This window comes from Anomaloglossus baeobatrachus, chromosome 2 (genome assembly GCF_048569485.1).
Source record: "Anomaloglossus baeobatrachus isolate aAnoBae1 chromosome 2, aAnoBae1.hap1, whole genome shotgun sequence".
Lineage (NCBI taxonomy): Eukaryota > Metazoa > Chordata > Amphibia > Anura > Aromobatidae > Anomaloglossus > Anomaloglossus baeobatrachus.
Window position 1 is genome coordinate 800288972 of NC_134354.1, and position 17711 is coordinate 800306682.

A 17711-nucleotide genomic window follows, 5' to 3' on the forward strand; every position below is an offset into this window, starting at 1 on the left:
CCATATCAGTCCCTCTCTCCCCCCTCCCCCATGTACAGCTCACATGCTCCATCCATATCTGTCCCTCTTTCCTCCGCTCCCCCATGTACAGCTCACATTCTCTTTCCATATTAGTCCCTCTCTCCTCCCCTCCCCCATGTACAGCTCACATTCTCCATCCATATCAGTCCCTCTCTCCCCCCTCCCCCATGTACAGCTCACATTCTCCATCCATATCAGTCCCTCTCTCCCCCCTCCCCCCCATGTACAGCTCACATTATCCATCCATATCAGTCCCTCTCTCCTCCCCTCCCCCATGTACAGCTCACATTCTCCATCCATATAAGTCCCTCTCTCCCCCCTCCCCCATGTACAGCTCACATTCTCCATCCATATCAGTCCCTCTCTCCCCCCTCCCCCCCATGTACAGCTCACATTCTCCATCCATATCAGTCCCTCTCTCCCCCCTCCCCCATGTACAGCTCACATGCTCCATCCATATCTGTCCCTCTCTCCTCCGCTCCCCCATGTACAGCTCACATTCTCTTTCCATATTAGTCCCTCTCTCCTCCCCTCCCCCATGTACAGCTCACATTCTCCATCCATATAAGTCCCTCTCTCCCCCCTCCCCCATGTACAGCTCACATTCTCCATCCATATCAGTCCCTCTCTCCCCCCTCCCCCCCATGTACAGCTCACATTCTCCATCCATATCAGTCCCTCTCTCCCCCCTCCCCCATGTACAGCTCACATGCTCCATCCATATCTGTCCCTCTCTCCTCCGCTCCCCCATGTACAGCTCACATTCTCTTTCCATATTAGTCCCTCTCTCCTCCCCTCCCCCATGTACAGCTCACATTCTCCATCCATATCAGTCTCGCCCCTCTCCTCTACCATGTACGGCTCACATTCTCCATCTATATCATCCTCTCTCCTCCCCTCCCCATGTACAGCTCACATTCTCCATCCATATCAGTCCCTCTCTCCCCCCACCCCCCCATGTACAGCTCACATTATCCATCCATATCAGTCCCTCTCTCCTCCCCTCCCCCATGTACAGCTCACATTCTCCATCCATATCAGTCCCTCTCTCCCCCCTCCCCCATGTACAGCTCACATTCTCCATCCATATCAGTCCCTCTCTCCCCCCTCCCCCCCATGTACAGCTCACATTCTCCATCCATATCAGTCCCTCTCTCCCCCCTCCCCCATGTACAGCTCACATTCTCCATCCATATTAGTCCCTCTCTCCTCCCCTCCCCCATGTACAGCTCACATTCTCCATCCATATCAGTCTCGCCCCTCTCCTCTACCATGTACGGCTCACATTCGCCATCTATATCATCCTCTCTCCTCCCCTCCCCATGTACAGCTCACATTCTCTTTCTATATCAGTCCCTCTCTCCTCCCCTCCCCCATGTACAGCTCACATTCTCCATCCATATCAGTCCCTCTCTCCCCCCTCCCCCATGTACAGCTCACATTCTCCATCCATATCAGTCCCTCTCTCCCCCCTCCCCCATGTACAGCTCACATTCTCCATCCATATCAGTCCCTCTCTCCTCCCCTCCCCCATGTACAGCTCACATTCTCCATCCATATCACTCCCTCTCTCCTCCCCTCCCCCATGTACAGCTCACATTCTCCATCCATATCAGTCCCTCTCTCTTCTCTCCCCCATGTACAGCTCACATTCTCCATCCATATCACTCCCTCTCTCCTCCCCTCCCCCATGTACAGCTCACATTCTCCATCCATATCACTCCCTCTCTCCTTCCCTCCCCATGTACAGCTCACATGCTCCATCCATATCTGTCCCTCTCTCCTCCCCTCCCCCATGTACAGCTCACATTCTCTTTCCATATTAGTCCCTCTCTCCTCCCCTCCCCCATGTACAGCTCACATTCTCCATCCATATCAGTCTCGCCCCTCTCCTCTACCATGTACGGCTCACATTCTCCATCTATATCATCCTGTCTCCTCCCCTCCCCATGTACAGCTCACATTCTCTTTCCATATCAGTCCCTCTCTCCTCCCCTCTCCCATGTACAGCTCACATTCTCCATCCATATCAGTCCCTCTCTCCTCCCCTCCCCATGTACAGCTCACATTCTCCATCCATATCAGTCCCTCTCTCCTCCTCTCCCCATGTACAGCTCACATTCTCCATCCATATCAGTCCCTCTCTCCTCCCCTCCCCCATGTACAGCTCACATTCTGCATCCATATCAGTCCCTCTCTCTTCCCCTTCCCATGTACAGCTCACATTCTCCATCCATATCAGTCCCTCTCTCCTCCCTTCCCTGATATGTAGCTCACATTCTCCATCCATATCAGTCCCTCTCTCCTCCCCTCCCCCATGTACAGCTCACATTCTCCATCCATATCAGTCCCTCTCTCTTCCCCTCCCCATGTACAGCTCACATTCTCCATCCATATCAGTCCCTCTCTCCTCCCTTCCCTGATATGTAGCTCACATTCTCCATCCATATCAGTCCCTCTCGCCTCCCCTCCCCCATGTACAGCTCACATTCTCCATCCATATCAGTCCCTCTCTCTTCCCCTCCCCCATGTACAGCTCACATTCTCCATCCATATCAGTCCCTCTCTCTTCCCCTCCCCATGTACAGCTCACATTCTCCATCTATATCAGTCCCTCTCTCCTCCCCTCCATGTACAGCTCACATTCTCCATCCATATCAGTCCCTCTCTCCTCCCCTCCCCCATGTACAGCTCACATTCTCCATGCATATCAGTCCCTCTCTCTTCCCCTCCCCATGTACAGCTCACATTCTCCATCTATATCAGTCCCTCTCTCCTCCCCTCCATGTACAGCTCACATTCTCCATCCATATCAGTGCCTCTCTCCTCCCCTCCCCATGTACAGCTCACATTCTCCATCCATATCAGTCCCTCTCTCTTCCCCTCCCCATGTACAGCTCACATTCTCCATCCATATCAGTCCCTCTCTCCTCCCTTCCCTGATATGTAGCTCACATTCTCCATCCATATCAGTCCCTCTCTCCTCCCCTCCCCCATGTACAGCTCACATTCTCCATCCATATCAGTCCCTCTCTCCTCCCCTCCTCCATGTACAGCTCACATTCTCCATCCATATCAGTCCCTCCCTCCTCCCCTCCCCCATGTACAGCTCACATTCTCCATCCATATCAGTCCCTCTCTCCTCCCTTCCCTGATATGTAGCTCACATTCTCCATCCATATCATGTTGTGCAGATTCCTATTTTAAGCTTGGTTCACTGTCTATTATTTGTACTGCTTCTGTGTAGATTGTATTGTCTGTAGGTAATCACCCCCTGTAGTGCAAGGTTCTAGCTTCACAAAGCGCTTCTGTCCCTAGGTGTGGGGGGAGGTGGGCGTGGAATCCACCTACTGTAAACTCTGCTTACCTGGGGGGTAGAGTCAGTCTGTTTGAGAACTTGAAGAGAGAAGGAAGAAGATTGAACCTCTGAGGGAAAAGCTGCGGCTCCCCGCAGAGATCTGGACATTTATCGTTTATTGGATTATATTCATATTTCTGGACTAATTTTACCCTCTGTGTGGTGGATTATACTGTGGACCGTTTGGTTTGCTTATTGAATTGTACACCTCTCGCTCTGTTGATTGTGTGATATGGGAGAAGGACCCCGTCACACTCCTCCCATGTACAGCTCACATTCTCCATCTATATCTGTCCCTCTCTCCTCCCCTCCCTTATGTACAGCTCACATTCTCATCCATTTCAGTTCATCTCTGCTCCCCTCCCCCATGTACAGCTCACATTCTCATCCATTTCAGTCCCTCTCTGCTCCCCTCCCCATGTACAGCTCACATTCTCTATCCATAACAGTCCCTCTCTCCTCCCCTCTCCCATGTACAGCTCACATTCTCCATCCATATCAGTCCATCTCTCCACCCCTCCTCCATGTACAGCTCACATTCTCCATCCATATCAGTCGCTCTCTCCTCCCCTCCCCCATGTACAGCTCACATTCTCCATCCATATCAGTCCCTCTCTCTTCCCCTCCCCCATGTACAGCTCACATTCTCCATCCATATCAGTCCCTCTCTCCTCCCCTTCCCATGTCCAGCTCACATTCTCCATCCATATCAGTCCCTCTCTCCTCCCCTCCTCCATGTACAGCTCACATTCTCCATCTATATCAGTCCCTCTCTCCTCCCCTCCCCATGTACAGCTCACATTCTCCATCTATATCAGTCCCTCTCTCCTCCCCTCTCCCATGTACAGCTCACATTCTCCATCCATATCAGTCCCTCTCTCCTCCCCTCCCCCATATACAGCTCACATACTCCATCCATATCAGTCCATCTCTCCACCCCTCCTCCATGTACAGCTCACATTCTCCATCTATATCAGTCCCTCCCTCCTCCCCTCCCCATGTACAGCTCACATTCTCCATCCATATCAGTCCCTCTCTCCTCCCCTCTCCCATGTACAGCTCACATTCTCCATCTGTCAGTCCCTCTCTGCTCCCCTCTATATACAGCTCATATTCTCCATCCATATCAGTCCCTCTCTCCTCCCCTCCCCCATGTACAGCTCACATTCTCCATCTATATCAGTCCCTCTCTGCTCCCCTCTCCCATGTACAGCTCACATTCTCCATCCATATCAGTCCCTCTTTCCTCCCCTCCCCATGTACAGCTCACATTCTCCATCCATATCAGTCCCTCTCTCCTCCCCTCCCCCATGTACAGCTCACATTCTCCATCTATATCAGTCCCTCTCTCCTCCCCTCCCCATGTCCAGCTCACATTCTCCATCCATATCAGTCCCTCTCTCCTCCCCTCTCCCATGTACAGCTCACATTCTCCATCCATATCAGTCCCTCTCTCCTGCCCTCCCCCATGTACAGCTCACATTCTCCATCCATATCAGTCCCTCTCTCCTCCCCTCCCCCATGTACAGCTCACATTCTCCATCCATATCAGTCCCTCTCTCTTCCCCTCCCCATGTACAGCTCACATTCTCTATCCATATCAGTCCCTCTCTCCTCCCTTCCCTGATATGTAGCTCACATTCTCCATCCATATCAGTCCCTCTCTCCTCCTCTCCCCATGTACAGCTCACATTCTCCATCCATATCAGTCCATCTCTCCACCCCTCCTCCATGTACATCTCACATTCTCCATCCATATCAGTCCCTCTCTCCTCCTCTCCCCATGTACAGCTCACATTCTCCATCCATATCAGTCCATCTCTCCACCCCTCCTCCATGTACAGCTCACATTCTCCATCCATATCAGTCCCTCTCTTCTCCCCTCCCCCATGTACAGCTCACATTCTCCATCCATATCAGTCCCTCTCTCCTCCCCTCTCCCATGTACAGCTCACATTCTCCATCTATATCAGTCCCTCTCTCCTCCCCTCTCCCATGTACAGCTCACATTCTCCATCCATATCAGTCCCTCTCTCCTCCCCTCTCCTGTGTACAGCTTACATTCTCCATCCATATCAGTCCCTCTCTCCTCCCCTCTCCCATGTACAGCTCACATTCTCCATCCATATCAGTCCCTCTCTCCTCCCCTCTCCTGTGTACAGCTTACATTCTCCATCTATATCAGTCCCTCTCTCCTCCCCTCCCCCATGTACAGCTCACATTCTCCATCCATATCAGTCCCTCTCTCCTCCCCTCTCCCGTGTACAGCTTACATTCTCCATCTATATCAGTCCCTCTGTCCTCCCCTCCCCCATGTACAGCTCACATTCTCCATCTATATCAGTCCCTCTCTCCTCCCCTCCCCCATGTACAGCTCACATTCTCCATCTATATCAGTCCCTCTCTCCTCCCCTCCCCCATGTACAGCTCACATTCTCCATCCATATCAGTCCCTCTCTCCTCCCCTCCCCCATGTACAGCTCACATTCTCCATCCATATCAGTCCCTCTGTCCTCCCCTCCCCCATGTACAGCTCACATTCTCCATCTATATCAGTCCCTCTCTCCTCCCCTCCCCCATGTACAGCTCACATTCTCCATCTATATCAGTCCCTCTCTCCTCCCCTCCCCCATGTACAGCTCACATTCGGCATCTTTATCAGTCCCTCTCACCTCTACTCTCCTATGTACCGCTCTCATGCTCGTTACATATTCTCATACCATATAGATCCATTGACTCCCACTATATAACACAAGAGACACTCACACATCAGTTAACCATCTGCTTGCTCTCTCTATTCTTCTTAGTCGCAGGAGGTATCTCCCCTAACCCAGGCCCTATGTATAATAGTAAATTTAACTCCTTCCCTGTTACTTTCTGAAACCCTGTGAATTTCTTTAATATTTCTTGTATGCCGTCTGTCTCCTTTAACTGTTCCCCCTGGAACCCACGATCAGCAGGTAACAATCTCTCCTTCATCCATGACTTTTTCCTTTCCAATTCCCTTCACCCCCTGTCTCTTAGTGACCTGGATCCAGCAGTCGGTCACCACAGTCGTTGCTGCTCTCTTACGGTGGCCTTTAATTTTCTCACACCCCTAGCCCTGAGCACAGACCAGGTAGAGGTGTTGGTATGCTGCTTTCCCCAAATTGTGCTTTCAGGTCCTCCAGTCCCCTCGCTTATCTTTCCTTATTTGAGGTCTACAGGGTCAGACTTTACTGGGCCTTCTCCTTGCGAGTGGTGGTTGTGTAACTAAAGAGGACTTCCACAAACAGGTTTGTCACAAGCTACTCCATTGTCCAGGTCCCAGGAGTTACCCTGGCCTTCACCCTTATCAGTCACCCAAGGCTGGGGCTACAGATATAGCTGCTGGTCGGTGCTGAGAGCTAACAAGAAGAATGGTCCGGTAGCCTGGACAGAACCAGCATATCAGTGCAGGGATAAAATCACATGTCAGAAGAGAAGCCAAAAAACAAACCATGAGCAAAGTCAGGAATCTGTACAAAAGCTGGAAAGTGAGAACTTCTGCAGGAGTCACTATTAACGGCAATGGACAGCAGGACGTCCAGAACCTCAATAACTGCAGCCCCACCCAGGCCACACCGCAGATAACACTGTATCTGTCCGGATCCTCAATAACTGCAGCCCCACCCAGGCCACACCGCAGATATCACTGTATCTGTCCGGATCCTCAATAACTGCAGCCCCACCCAGGCCACACAGCAGATAACACTGTATCTGTCCGGATCCTCAATAACTGCAGCCCCACCCAGGCCACACCGCAGATATCACTGTATCTGTCCGGATCCTCAATAACTGCAGCCCCACCCAGGCCACACCGCAGATATCATTATATCTGTCCAGATCCTCAATAACTGCAGCCCCACCCAGGCCACACAGCAGATATCATTATATCTGTCCAGATCCTCAATAACTGCAGCCTTACCCAGGCCACACAGCAGATAACACTGTATCTGTCCAGATCCCCAATAACTGCAGCCCCACCCAGGCCACACCGCAGATATCATTATATCTGTCCAGATCCTCAATAACTGCAGCCCCACTCACGCCACACAGCAGATATCACTGTATCTGTGTCGATCCTCAAAAACTGCAGCCCCACTCAGGCCACACAGCAAATAACATTATATCTGTCCGGATCCCCAATAACTGCAGCCCCACCCAGGCCACACAGCAGATAACATTATATCTGTCCGGATCCTCAATAACTGCAGCCCCACCCAGGCCACACCGCAGATAACACTGTATCTGTCCGGATCCTCAATAACTGCAGCCCCACCCAGGCCACACAGCAGATATCATTATATCTGTCCAGATCCTCAATAACTGCAGCCCCACCCAGGCCACACAGCAGATATCATTATATCTGTCCAGATCCTCAATAACTGCAGCCTTACCCAGGCCACACAGCAGATAACACTGTATCTGTCCAGATCCCCAATAACTGCAGCCCCACCCAGGCCACACCGCAGATATCATTATATCTGTCCAGATCCTCAATAACTGCAGCCCCACCCAGGCCACACAGCAGATAACACTGTATCTGTCCGGATCCTCAATAACTGCATCCCCACCCAGGCCACACTGCAGATATCACTGTACATGTCCTGATCCTCAATAGCTGCAGCCCCACACAGCAGATAACACTATATCTGTCCGGATCCTCAATAACTGCAGCCCCACCCAGGCCACACAGCAGATATCACTGTATCTGTCCAGATCCTCAATAACTGCAGCCCCACTCACGCCACACAGCAGATATCACTGTATCTGTCCAGATCCTCAATAACTGCAGCCCCACTCACGCCACACAGCAGATATCACTGTATCTGTGTCGATCCTCAAAAACTGCAGCCCCACTCAGGCCACACAGCAAATAACATTATATCTGTCCGGATCCCCAATAACTGCAGCCCCACCCAGGCCACACAGCAGATAACATTATATCTGTCCGGATCCTCAATAACTGCAGCCCCACCCAGGCCACACAGCAGATATTACTGTATCTGTGCGGATCCTCAATAACTGCAGCCCCACCCAGGCCACACAGCAGATATTACTGTATCTGTGCGGATCCTCAATAACTGCAGCCCCACCCAGGCCACACAGCAGATAACACTGTATCTGTCCGGATCCTCAATAACTGCAGCCCCACCCAGGCCACACAGCAGATAACACTGTATCTGTCCGGATCCTCACTAACTGCAGCCCCACCCAGGCCACACAGCAGATAACATTATATCTGTCCGGATCCTCAATAACTGCAGCCCCACCCAGGCCACACAGCAGATATCACTGTACATGTCCTGATCCTCAATAGCTGCAGCCCCACACAGCAGATAACACTATATCTGTCCGGATCCTCAATAACTGCAGCCCCACCCAGGCCACACAGCAGATATCACTGTATCTGTCCAGATCCTCAATAACTGCAGCCCCACTCACGCCACACAGCAGATATCACTGTATCTGTCCGGATCCTCAATAACTGCAGCCCCACCCAGGCCACACAGCAGATATCATTATATCTGTCCAGATCCTCAATAACTGCAACCCCACCCAGGCCACACAGCAGATATCATTATATCTGTCCAGATCCTCAATAACTGCAGCCTTACCCAGGCCACACAGCAGATAACACTGTATCTGTCCAGATCCCCAATAACTGCAGCCCCACCCAGGCCACACCGCAGATATCATTATATCTGTCCAGATCCTCAATAACTGCAGCCCCACCCAGGCCACACAGCAGATAACACTGTATCTGTCCGGATCCTCAATAACTGCATCCCCACCCAGGCCACACTGCAGATATCACTGTACATGTCCTGATCCTCAATAGCTGCAGCCCCACACAGCAGATAACACTATATCTGTCCGGATCCTCAATAACTGCAGCCCCACCCAGGCCACACAGCAGATATCACTGTATCTGTCCAGATCCTCAATAACTGCAGCCCCACTCACGCCACACAGCAGATATCACTGTATCTGTCCAGATCCTCAATAACTGCAGCCCCACTCACGCCACACAGCAGATATCACTGTATCTGTGTCGATCCTCAAAAACTGCAGCCCCACTCAGGCCACACAGCAAATAACATTATATCTGTCCGGATCCCCAATAACTGCAGCCCCACCCAGGCCACACAGCAGATAACCTTATATCTGTCCGGATCCTCAATAACTGCAGCCCCACCCAGGCCACACAGCAGATATTACTGTATCTGTGCGGATCCTCAATAACTGCAGCCCCACCCAGGCCACACAGCAGATATTACTGTATCTGTGCGGATCCTCAATAACTGCAGCCCCACCCAGGCCACACAGCAGATAACACTGTATCTGTCCGGATCCTCAATAACTGCAGCCCCACCCAGGCCACACAGCAGATAACACTGTATCTGTCCGGATCCTCACTAACTGCAGCCCCACCCAGGCCACACAGCAGATAACATTATATCTGTCCGGATCCTCAATAACTGCAGCCCCACCCAGGCCACACAGCAGATATCACTGTACATGTCCTGATCCTCAATAGCTGCAGCCCCACACAGCAGATAACACTATATCTGTCCGGATCCTCAATAACTGCAGCCCCACCCAGGCCACACAGCAGATATCACTGTATCTGTCCAGATCCTCAATAACTGCAGCCCCACTCACGCCACACAGCAGATATCACTGTATCTGTCCGGATCCTCAATAACTGCAGCCCCACGCAGGCCACACAGCAGATAACACTGTATCTGTCCGGATCCTCAATAACTGCAGCCCCACCCAGGCCACACCGCAGATAACACTGTATCTGTCCGGATCCTCAATAACTGCAGCCCCACCCAGGCCACACAGCAGATATCACTGTATCTGTCCGGATCCTCAATAACTGCAGCCCCACCCAGGCCACACAGCAGATATCACTGTATCTGTCCAGATCCCCAATAACTGCAGCCCCACCCAGGCCACACAGCAGATATCATTATATCTGTCCGGATCCTCAATAACTGCAGCCCCACCCAGGCCACACAGCAGATAACACTGTATCTGTCCAGATCCTCAATAACTGCAGCCCCACCCAGGCCACACAGCAGATAACACTGTATCTCCCAGAATGGATGGGACTACAAATCCCAGGGGACACAAAACTACAAGTGCCGCCCTATGCGTGGTGACTGCAGCAGGAAGGGCAGGTACTGATACAGATGTCATAAGGTTTTATTTCTAAGTGAATTGGTGCTGGGTCCTTCCCTTCCTATTTGCCTCATGTGATAAAGATGTCGTCGTCTTTGTTGCTCGTTTCCAGGTTTCTCCAGGAGATGGACTTGTTGCTATCGATTCCTATACGTGTCCCAAATCCCATTCCTATAGATCAACTAGAAACGGATCAGCTCCTCATAAAGTCCACGACCAAGAGCCACGTGTGCCGCCTCCTCGGCCTGACCTCCCGAGTCCTGGAAATGGTGAGAGCCTTCATAGAGGGGTAGGTCCGAGGTGTCCAACCTTTTGTCATGTATAAGGCCACATTGGAAGAACCTTTGTCTTGTCCCGCACATTACATACCCAAACAGTAACAAAAGCTCATGAGGAAAAAGGGTCCAAATCTGACACCACCGATGAACAAAGACTCCTCACATAATAATACAGATGCAGCGGCCTGTTCAGAGAGTCCTTCAAAATCGTCCCATTTAAAGGGAATCGCCAGGTTTTTTCACTTAATCTGAGAGCAGCATAACATAGAGGCAGAGATCCTGATTCCACCGATGTGTCACTTACTGGGCTGCTTTGTGTAGTTATGATAATATCTCTGATAAATTAGCTGGAGATTATCATTACAGGACTACTTGGCGTGCTACAGATAGTCCAGCAGAGGAGACAGCAGACAGCTCAGTAATGACCCATCACTGGAGGAGACGGTATAGGGGGAGGGGAGATTGGGGGATAACGTTCTGTCTATTGGGGATGGGACATTGGGGGATAACGGTGTATGTAGGGGGGAGGGGACATCGGGGGATAATGGTATATTTAGGGGGGAGGGGACATCGGGGGATAACGGTCTGTCTAGGGGGAGGGGACATCGGGGGATAACGGTATATGTAAGGGGGAGGGGACATGGGGGGATAATGGTCTTTCTAGGGGGAGGGGACATTGGGGGATAACGGTCTGTCTAGGGGGAGGGGACATTGGGGGATAACGGTCTGTCTAGGGGGAGGGGACATTGGGGGGATAACTGTCTGTCTAGGGGGAGGGGACATCGTGGGATAACGGTCTGTCTAGGGGGAGGGGACATTGGGGGGATAACGGTCTGTCTAGGGGGAGGGGACATTGGGGGATAACTGTGTATGTAGGGGGGAGGGGACATTGGGGGATAATGGTATATTTAGGGGGGAGGGGACATCGGGGGATAACGGTCTGTCTAGGGGGAGGGGACATTGGGGGATAACGGTCTGTCTAGGGGGAGGGGACATTGGGGGATAACGGTCTGTCTAGGGGGAGGGGACATTGGGGGATAACGGTCTGTCTAGGGGGAGGGGACATTGGGGGATAACGGTCTGTCTAGGGGGAGGGGACATTGGGGGATAACGGTCTGTCTAGGGGGAGGGGACATTGGGGGATAACGGTCTGTCTAGGGGGAGGGGACATTGGGGGATAATGGTATATGTAGGGGGGAGGGGACATTGGGGGATAACGGTCTGTCTAGGGGGAGGGGACATTGGGGGATAACGGTCTGTCTAGGGGGAGGGGACATTGGGGGATAACGGTCTGTCCAGGGGGAGGGGACATTGGGGGATAACGGTCTGTCTAGGGGGAGGGGACATCGGGGGATCTCTGTCTAGGGGGAGGGGACATTGGGGATAACGGTATACAGTTAGGTCCAGAAATCTTTGGACAGTGACACAATTTTCGCGAGTTGGGCTCTGCATGCCACCACATTGGATTTGAAATGAAACCTCTACAACAGAATTCAAGTGCAGATTGTAACGTTTAATTTGAAGGTTTGAACAAAAATATCTGATAGAAATTGTAGGAATTGTCACATTTCTTTACAAACACTCCACATTTTAGGAGGTCAAAAGTAATTGGACAAATAAACCAAACCCAAACAAAATATTTTTATTTTCAATATTTTGTTGCGAATCCTTTGGAGGCAATCACTGCCTTAAGTCTGGAACCCATGGACATCACCAAACGCCGGGTTTCCTCCTTCTTAATGCTTTGCCAGGCCTTTACAGCCGCAGCCTTCAGGTCTTGCTTGTTTGTGGGTCTTTCCGTCTTAAGTCTGGATTTGAGCAAGTGAAATGCATGCTCAATTGGGTTAAGATCTGGTGATTGACTTGGCCATTGCAGAAGGTTCCACTTTTTTGCACTCATGAACTCCTGGGTTGCTTTGGCTGTATGCTTGGGGTCATTGTCCATCTGTACTATGAAGCGCCGTCTGGTCAACTTTGCGGCATTTGGCTGAATCTGGGCTGAAAGTATATCCCGGTACACTTCAGAATTCATCCGGCTACTCTTGTCTGCTGTTATGTCATCAATAAACACAAGTGACCCAGTGCCATTGAAAGCCATGCATGCCCATGCCATCACGTTGCCTCCACCATGTTTTACAGAGGATGTGGTGTGCCTTGGATCATGTGCCGTTCCCTTTCTTCTCCACACTTTTTTCTTCCCATCATTCTGGTACAGGTTGATCTTTGTCTCATCTGTCCATAGAATACTTTTCCAGAACTGAGCTGGCTTCATGAGGTGTTTTTCAGCAAATGTAACTCTAGCCTGTCTATTTTTGGAATTGATGAATGGTTTGCATCTAGATGTGAACCCTTTGTATTTACTTTCATGGAGTCTTCTCTTTACTGGTGACTTAGAGACAGATACACCTACTTCACTGAGAGTGTTCTGGACTTCAGTTGATGTTGTGAACGGGTTCTTCTTCACCAAAGAAAGTATGCGGCGATCATCCACCACTGTTGTCATCCGTGGACGCCCAGGCCTTTTTGAGTTCCCAAGCTCACCAGTCAATTCCTTTTTTCTCAGAATGTACCCGACTGTTGATTTTGCTACTCCAAGCATGTCTGCTATCTCTCTGATGGATTTTTTCTTTTTTTTCAGCCTCAGGATGTTCTGCTTCACCTCAATTGAGAGTTCCTTAGACCGCATGTTGTCTGGTCACAGCAACAGCTTCCAAATGCAAAACCACACACCTGTAATCAACCCCAGACCTTTTAACTACTTCATTGATTACAGGTTAACGAGGGAGACGCCTTCAGAGTTAATTGCAGCCCTTAGAGTCCCTTGTCCAATTACTTTTGGTCCCTTGAAAAAGAGGAGGCTATGCATTACAGAGCTATGATTCCTAAACCCTTTCTCCGATTTGGATGTGAAAACTCTCATATTGCAGCTGGGAGTGTGCACTTTCAGCCCATATTATATATAGAATTGTATTTCTGAACATGTTTTTGTAAACAGCTAAAATAACAAAACTTGTGTCACTGTCCAAATATTTCTGGCCCTGACTGTATGTAGGGGGGAGGGGACATCGGGGGATAACGGTCTGTCTAGGGGGAGGGGACATTGGGGGATAACGGTCTGTCTAGGGGGAGGGGACATTGGGGGATAACGGTCTGTCTAGGGGGAGGGGACATTGGGGGATAACGGTATATGTAGGGGGGAGGGGACATTGGGGGATAACGGTCTGTCTAGGGGGAGGGGACATCGGGGGATAACGGTCTGTCTAGGGGGAGGGGACATCGGGGGATAATGGTCTGTCTAGGGGGAGGGGACATCGGGGGATAATGGTCTGTCTAGGGGGAGGGGACATCGGGGATAACTGTCTGTCTAGGGGGAGGGGACATCGGGGGATCTCGGTCTGTCTAGGGGGAGGGGACATTGGGGGATAACGGTATATGTAGGGGGGAGGGGACATTGGGGGATAACGGTCTGTCTAGGGGGAGGGGACATCGGGGGATAATGGTCTGGCTAGGGGGAGGGGACATCGGGGGATAATGGTCTGGCTAGGGGGAGGGGACATCGGGGGATAACTGTCTGTCTAGGGGGAGGGGACATCGGGGGATAACGGTCTGTCTAGGGGGAGGGGACATCGGGGGATAACGGTCTGTCTAGGGGGAGGGGACATCAGGGGATAACGGTCTGTCTAGGGGGAGGGGACATCGGGGGATAACGGTCTGTCTAGGGGGAGGGGACATTGGGGGATAACTGTCTGTCTAGGGGGAGGGGAGATCGGGGATATTATAGCTGTGAGTATTGCAGTACTGTAGGAGTACACCTTCTGTCCCATGTCCTGAGTTTGCAGGTCCGCACTGTCAGTACAGTAGCCCAGACCAGAGTAATCAGGACATGGCAACAGAAGAAGGTGTCTGTATACTGCATGATGAGGGGAGTAGTAGTCGGAGGTCTCTCTAGTAGGATGTGGAGCATGGGGGTAGGAGATCTAGAAGGATGATCAATCAAATATAAGAGGGTGATGCAGGTGATCAGTGCAGAAGACTGATGATGGGGCAATGGTGCTCGGCAGTGTTACCAGCAAGTATGATGGACAGGAAGGACTGATATAAGGTGAGTGATGTGGAAGGGTACAGCATGGTGCATGGCTGTGTAGGCAGGAATGATAGTTTTCCTGATGTGATGGCTCAGCTTCATGTCATTATAGCTGTGGACACACTGACCAAGTATTTAGGAAAAGATGGGGTATAGCCTGGTGTCACCCCCTGAACCTCGGCCGTCACTCTGGAGTGTGGAGGGGAGCTGTAGATGTGACTCGTGTCATGATCAGTGTGCCCTTTCTCCTAAAGGTCAGACAGGACACCTACATCATGGTGCAGACCACTCAGGAGGACGCGGCGAGCAGCCACAAAGCTGCCTCCAGGGGGCGACTGCAGCACGTGAAGTCATGGCTACATAGACTTGGGGGTCTTTCATCTCTTGTTCAACTGATGATCTGTGAGAACCTGACATCCATCCTGCAGCAAAGTGTTGGCACTTTTGTGTCCGAGGTTGTCCAGGTGAGATGCTCTGCACAGCACCTAATCCTGTCGTCTTGTCCAGGTGCAATCTCACCTCCCGCTCTCTACAGATGGTGCCCATCACTGGAAGGCCCTTTCTGCTCGTCAGCCTGGAGTTTGGAGAAGATGGTGACCTGCGCCTCTGCCCCCCTGTCTCTCAGATACAGCGGAGCGCAGAGCGGATGCTGGGGACTCTGCTGGACTCTGTGCTGGAGGTACCTGTATATTACATATCTAGAATACTACTCCACTGCAAAGCAAGATATCACACCCTTAGAAAGTAAAGAACAAAACATTGAACAAAAAAAGCATTAAAGGGGTTCTCTGAGAACTGCAGCCATAGTCGTACTGACATGTCAATATGGGATGCAGACTGAAGACTTACAGCTCCTGAGACCTGTGTGTCAGCTGACACGAGCTGTATCACACATACCTCAGTCAGCACGGCTTGGATTTGTGAAGCGATATATCTCTTCCTCGTTCAGCACAATGGGGGTTTTCGCCGAGTTCATCTTCCTCAATGAGGATGAAGCTGGAGAACTCCTCCTCAGGTACAATGTGGGTGAAATCATATATCTTGCAGGATAATAAATCTCATCCTCGGTCTTTGGTCTCTTGCAGGATAATAAATCTCCTCCTCGGTCCCGGGTGTCTTGCAGGATAATAAATCTCCTCCTTGGTCCCGGGTGTCTTGCAGGATAATAAATCTCCTCCTCTGTCCCAGGTGTCTTGCAGGATAATAAATCTCCTCCTCTGTCCCAGGTGTCTTACAGGATAATAAATCTCCTCCTCGGTCCCGGGTGTCTTACAGGATAATAAATCTCCTCCTTGGTCCCGGGTGTCTTGCAGGATAATAAATCTCCTCCTCGGTCCCGGGTGTCTTACAGGATAATAAATCTCCTCCTTGGTCCCGGGTGTCTTGCAGGATAATAAATCTCCTCCTCGGTCCCGGGTGTCTTACAGGATAATAAATCTCCTCCTTGGTCCCGGGTGTCTTGCAGGATAATAAATCTCCTCCTCTGTCCCGGGTGTCTTGCAGGATAATAAATCTCCTCCTCGGTCCCGGATGTCTTGCAGGATAATAAATCTCCTCCTCGGTCCCGGGTGTCTTGCAGGATAATAAATCTCCTCCTCTGTCCCGGGTGTCTTGCAGGATAATAAATCTCCTCCTCTGTCCCGGGTGTCTTGCAGGATAATAAATCTCCTCCTCGGTCCCGGGTGTCTTGCAGGATAATAAATCTCCTCCTCGGTCCCGGGTGTCTTGCAGGATAATAAATCTCCTCCTCGGTCCCGGATGTCTTGCAGGATAATAAATCTCCTCCTCTGTCCCGGGTGTCCTGCAGGATAATAAATCTCCTCCTCTGTCCCGGGTGTCTTGCAGGATAATAAATCTCCTCCTCGGTCCCGGATGTCTTGCAGGATAATAAATCTCCTCCTCTGTCCCGGGTGTCTTGCAGGATAATAAATCTCCTCCTCGGTCCCGGGTGTCTTGCAGGATAATAAATCTCCTCCTCGGTCCCGGGTGTCCTGCAGGATAATAAATCTCCTCCTCTGTCCCGGGTGTCTTGCAGGATAATAAATCTCCTCCTCGGTCCCGGATGTCTTGCAGGATAATAAATCTCCTCCTCTGTCCCGGGTGTCTTGCAGGATAATAAATCTCCTCCTCGGTCCCGGGTGTCTTGCAGGATAATAAATCTCCTCCTCGGTCCCGGGTGTCTTGCAGGATAATAAATCTCCTCTGTCCCGGGTGTCTTTCAGGATAATAAATCTCCTCCTCGGTCCCGGATGTCTTGCAGGATAATAAATCTCCTCCTCGGTCCCGGATGTCCTGCAGGATAATAAATCTCCTCCTCGGTCCCGGGTGTCTTTCAGGATAATAAATCTCCTCCTCGGTCCCGGATGTCTTGCAGGATAATAAATCTCCTCCTCGGTCCCGGATGTCCTGCAGGATAATAAATCTCCTCCTTGGTCCCGGGTGTCTTGCAGGATAATAAATCTCCTCCTCTGTCCCGGGTGTCTTACAGGATAATAAATCTCCTCCTTGGTCCCGGGTGTCCTGCAGGATAATAAATCTCCTCCTCAGTCTCGGGTGTCTTGCAGGATAATAAATCTCCTCCTCTGTCCCGGGTGTCTTGCAGGATAATAAATCTCCTCCTTGGTCCCGGGTGTCTTGCAGGATAATAAATCTCCTCCTCGGTCCCGGGTGTCTTGCAGGATAATAAATCTCCTCCTCGGTCCCGGGTGTCTTGCAGGATAATAAATCTCCTCCTTGGTCCCGGGTGTCTTGCAGGATA

The 17711-nt window shown here is 51.1% G+C and overlaps 1 protein-coding gene across 1 annotated transcript in view; it reads left to right on the top strand.

Moving 5' to 3' along the window:
- The window catches only part of DNHD1 (dynein heavy chain domain 1), a 355748-nt gene that overhangs the window by 70802 nt on the left and 267235 nt on the right, over nucleotides 1-17711 (top strand). The window contains exons 5-7 of the mRNA XM_075334063.1: nucleotides 10704-10860; nucleotides 15208-15417; nucleotides 15489-15632. Of these exons, the coding sequence (XP_075190178.1) occupies nucleotides 10704-10860; nucleotides 15208-15417; nucleotides 15489-15632 (511 nt within the window). The remainder of the gene's footprint in view (nucleotides 1-10703; nucleotides 10861-15207; nucleotides 15418-15488; nucleotides 15633-17711) is intronic.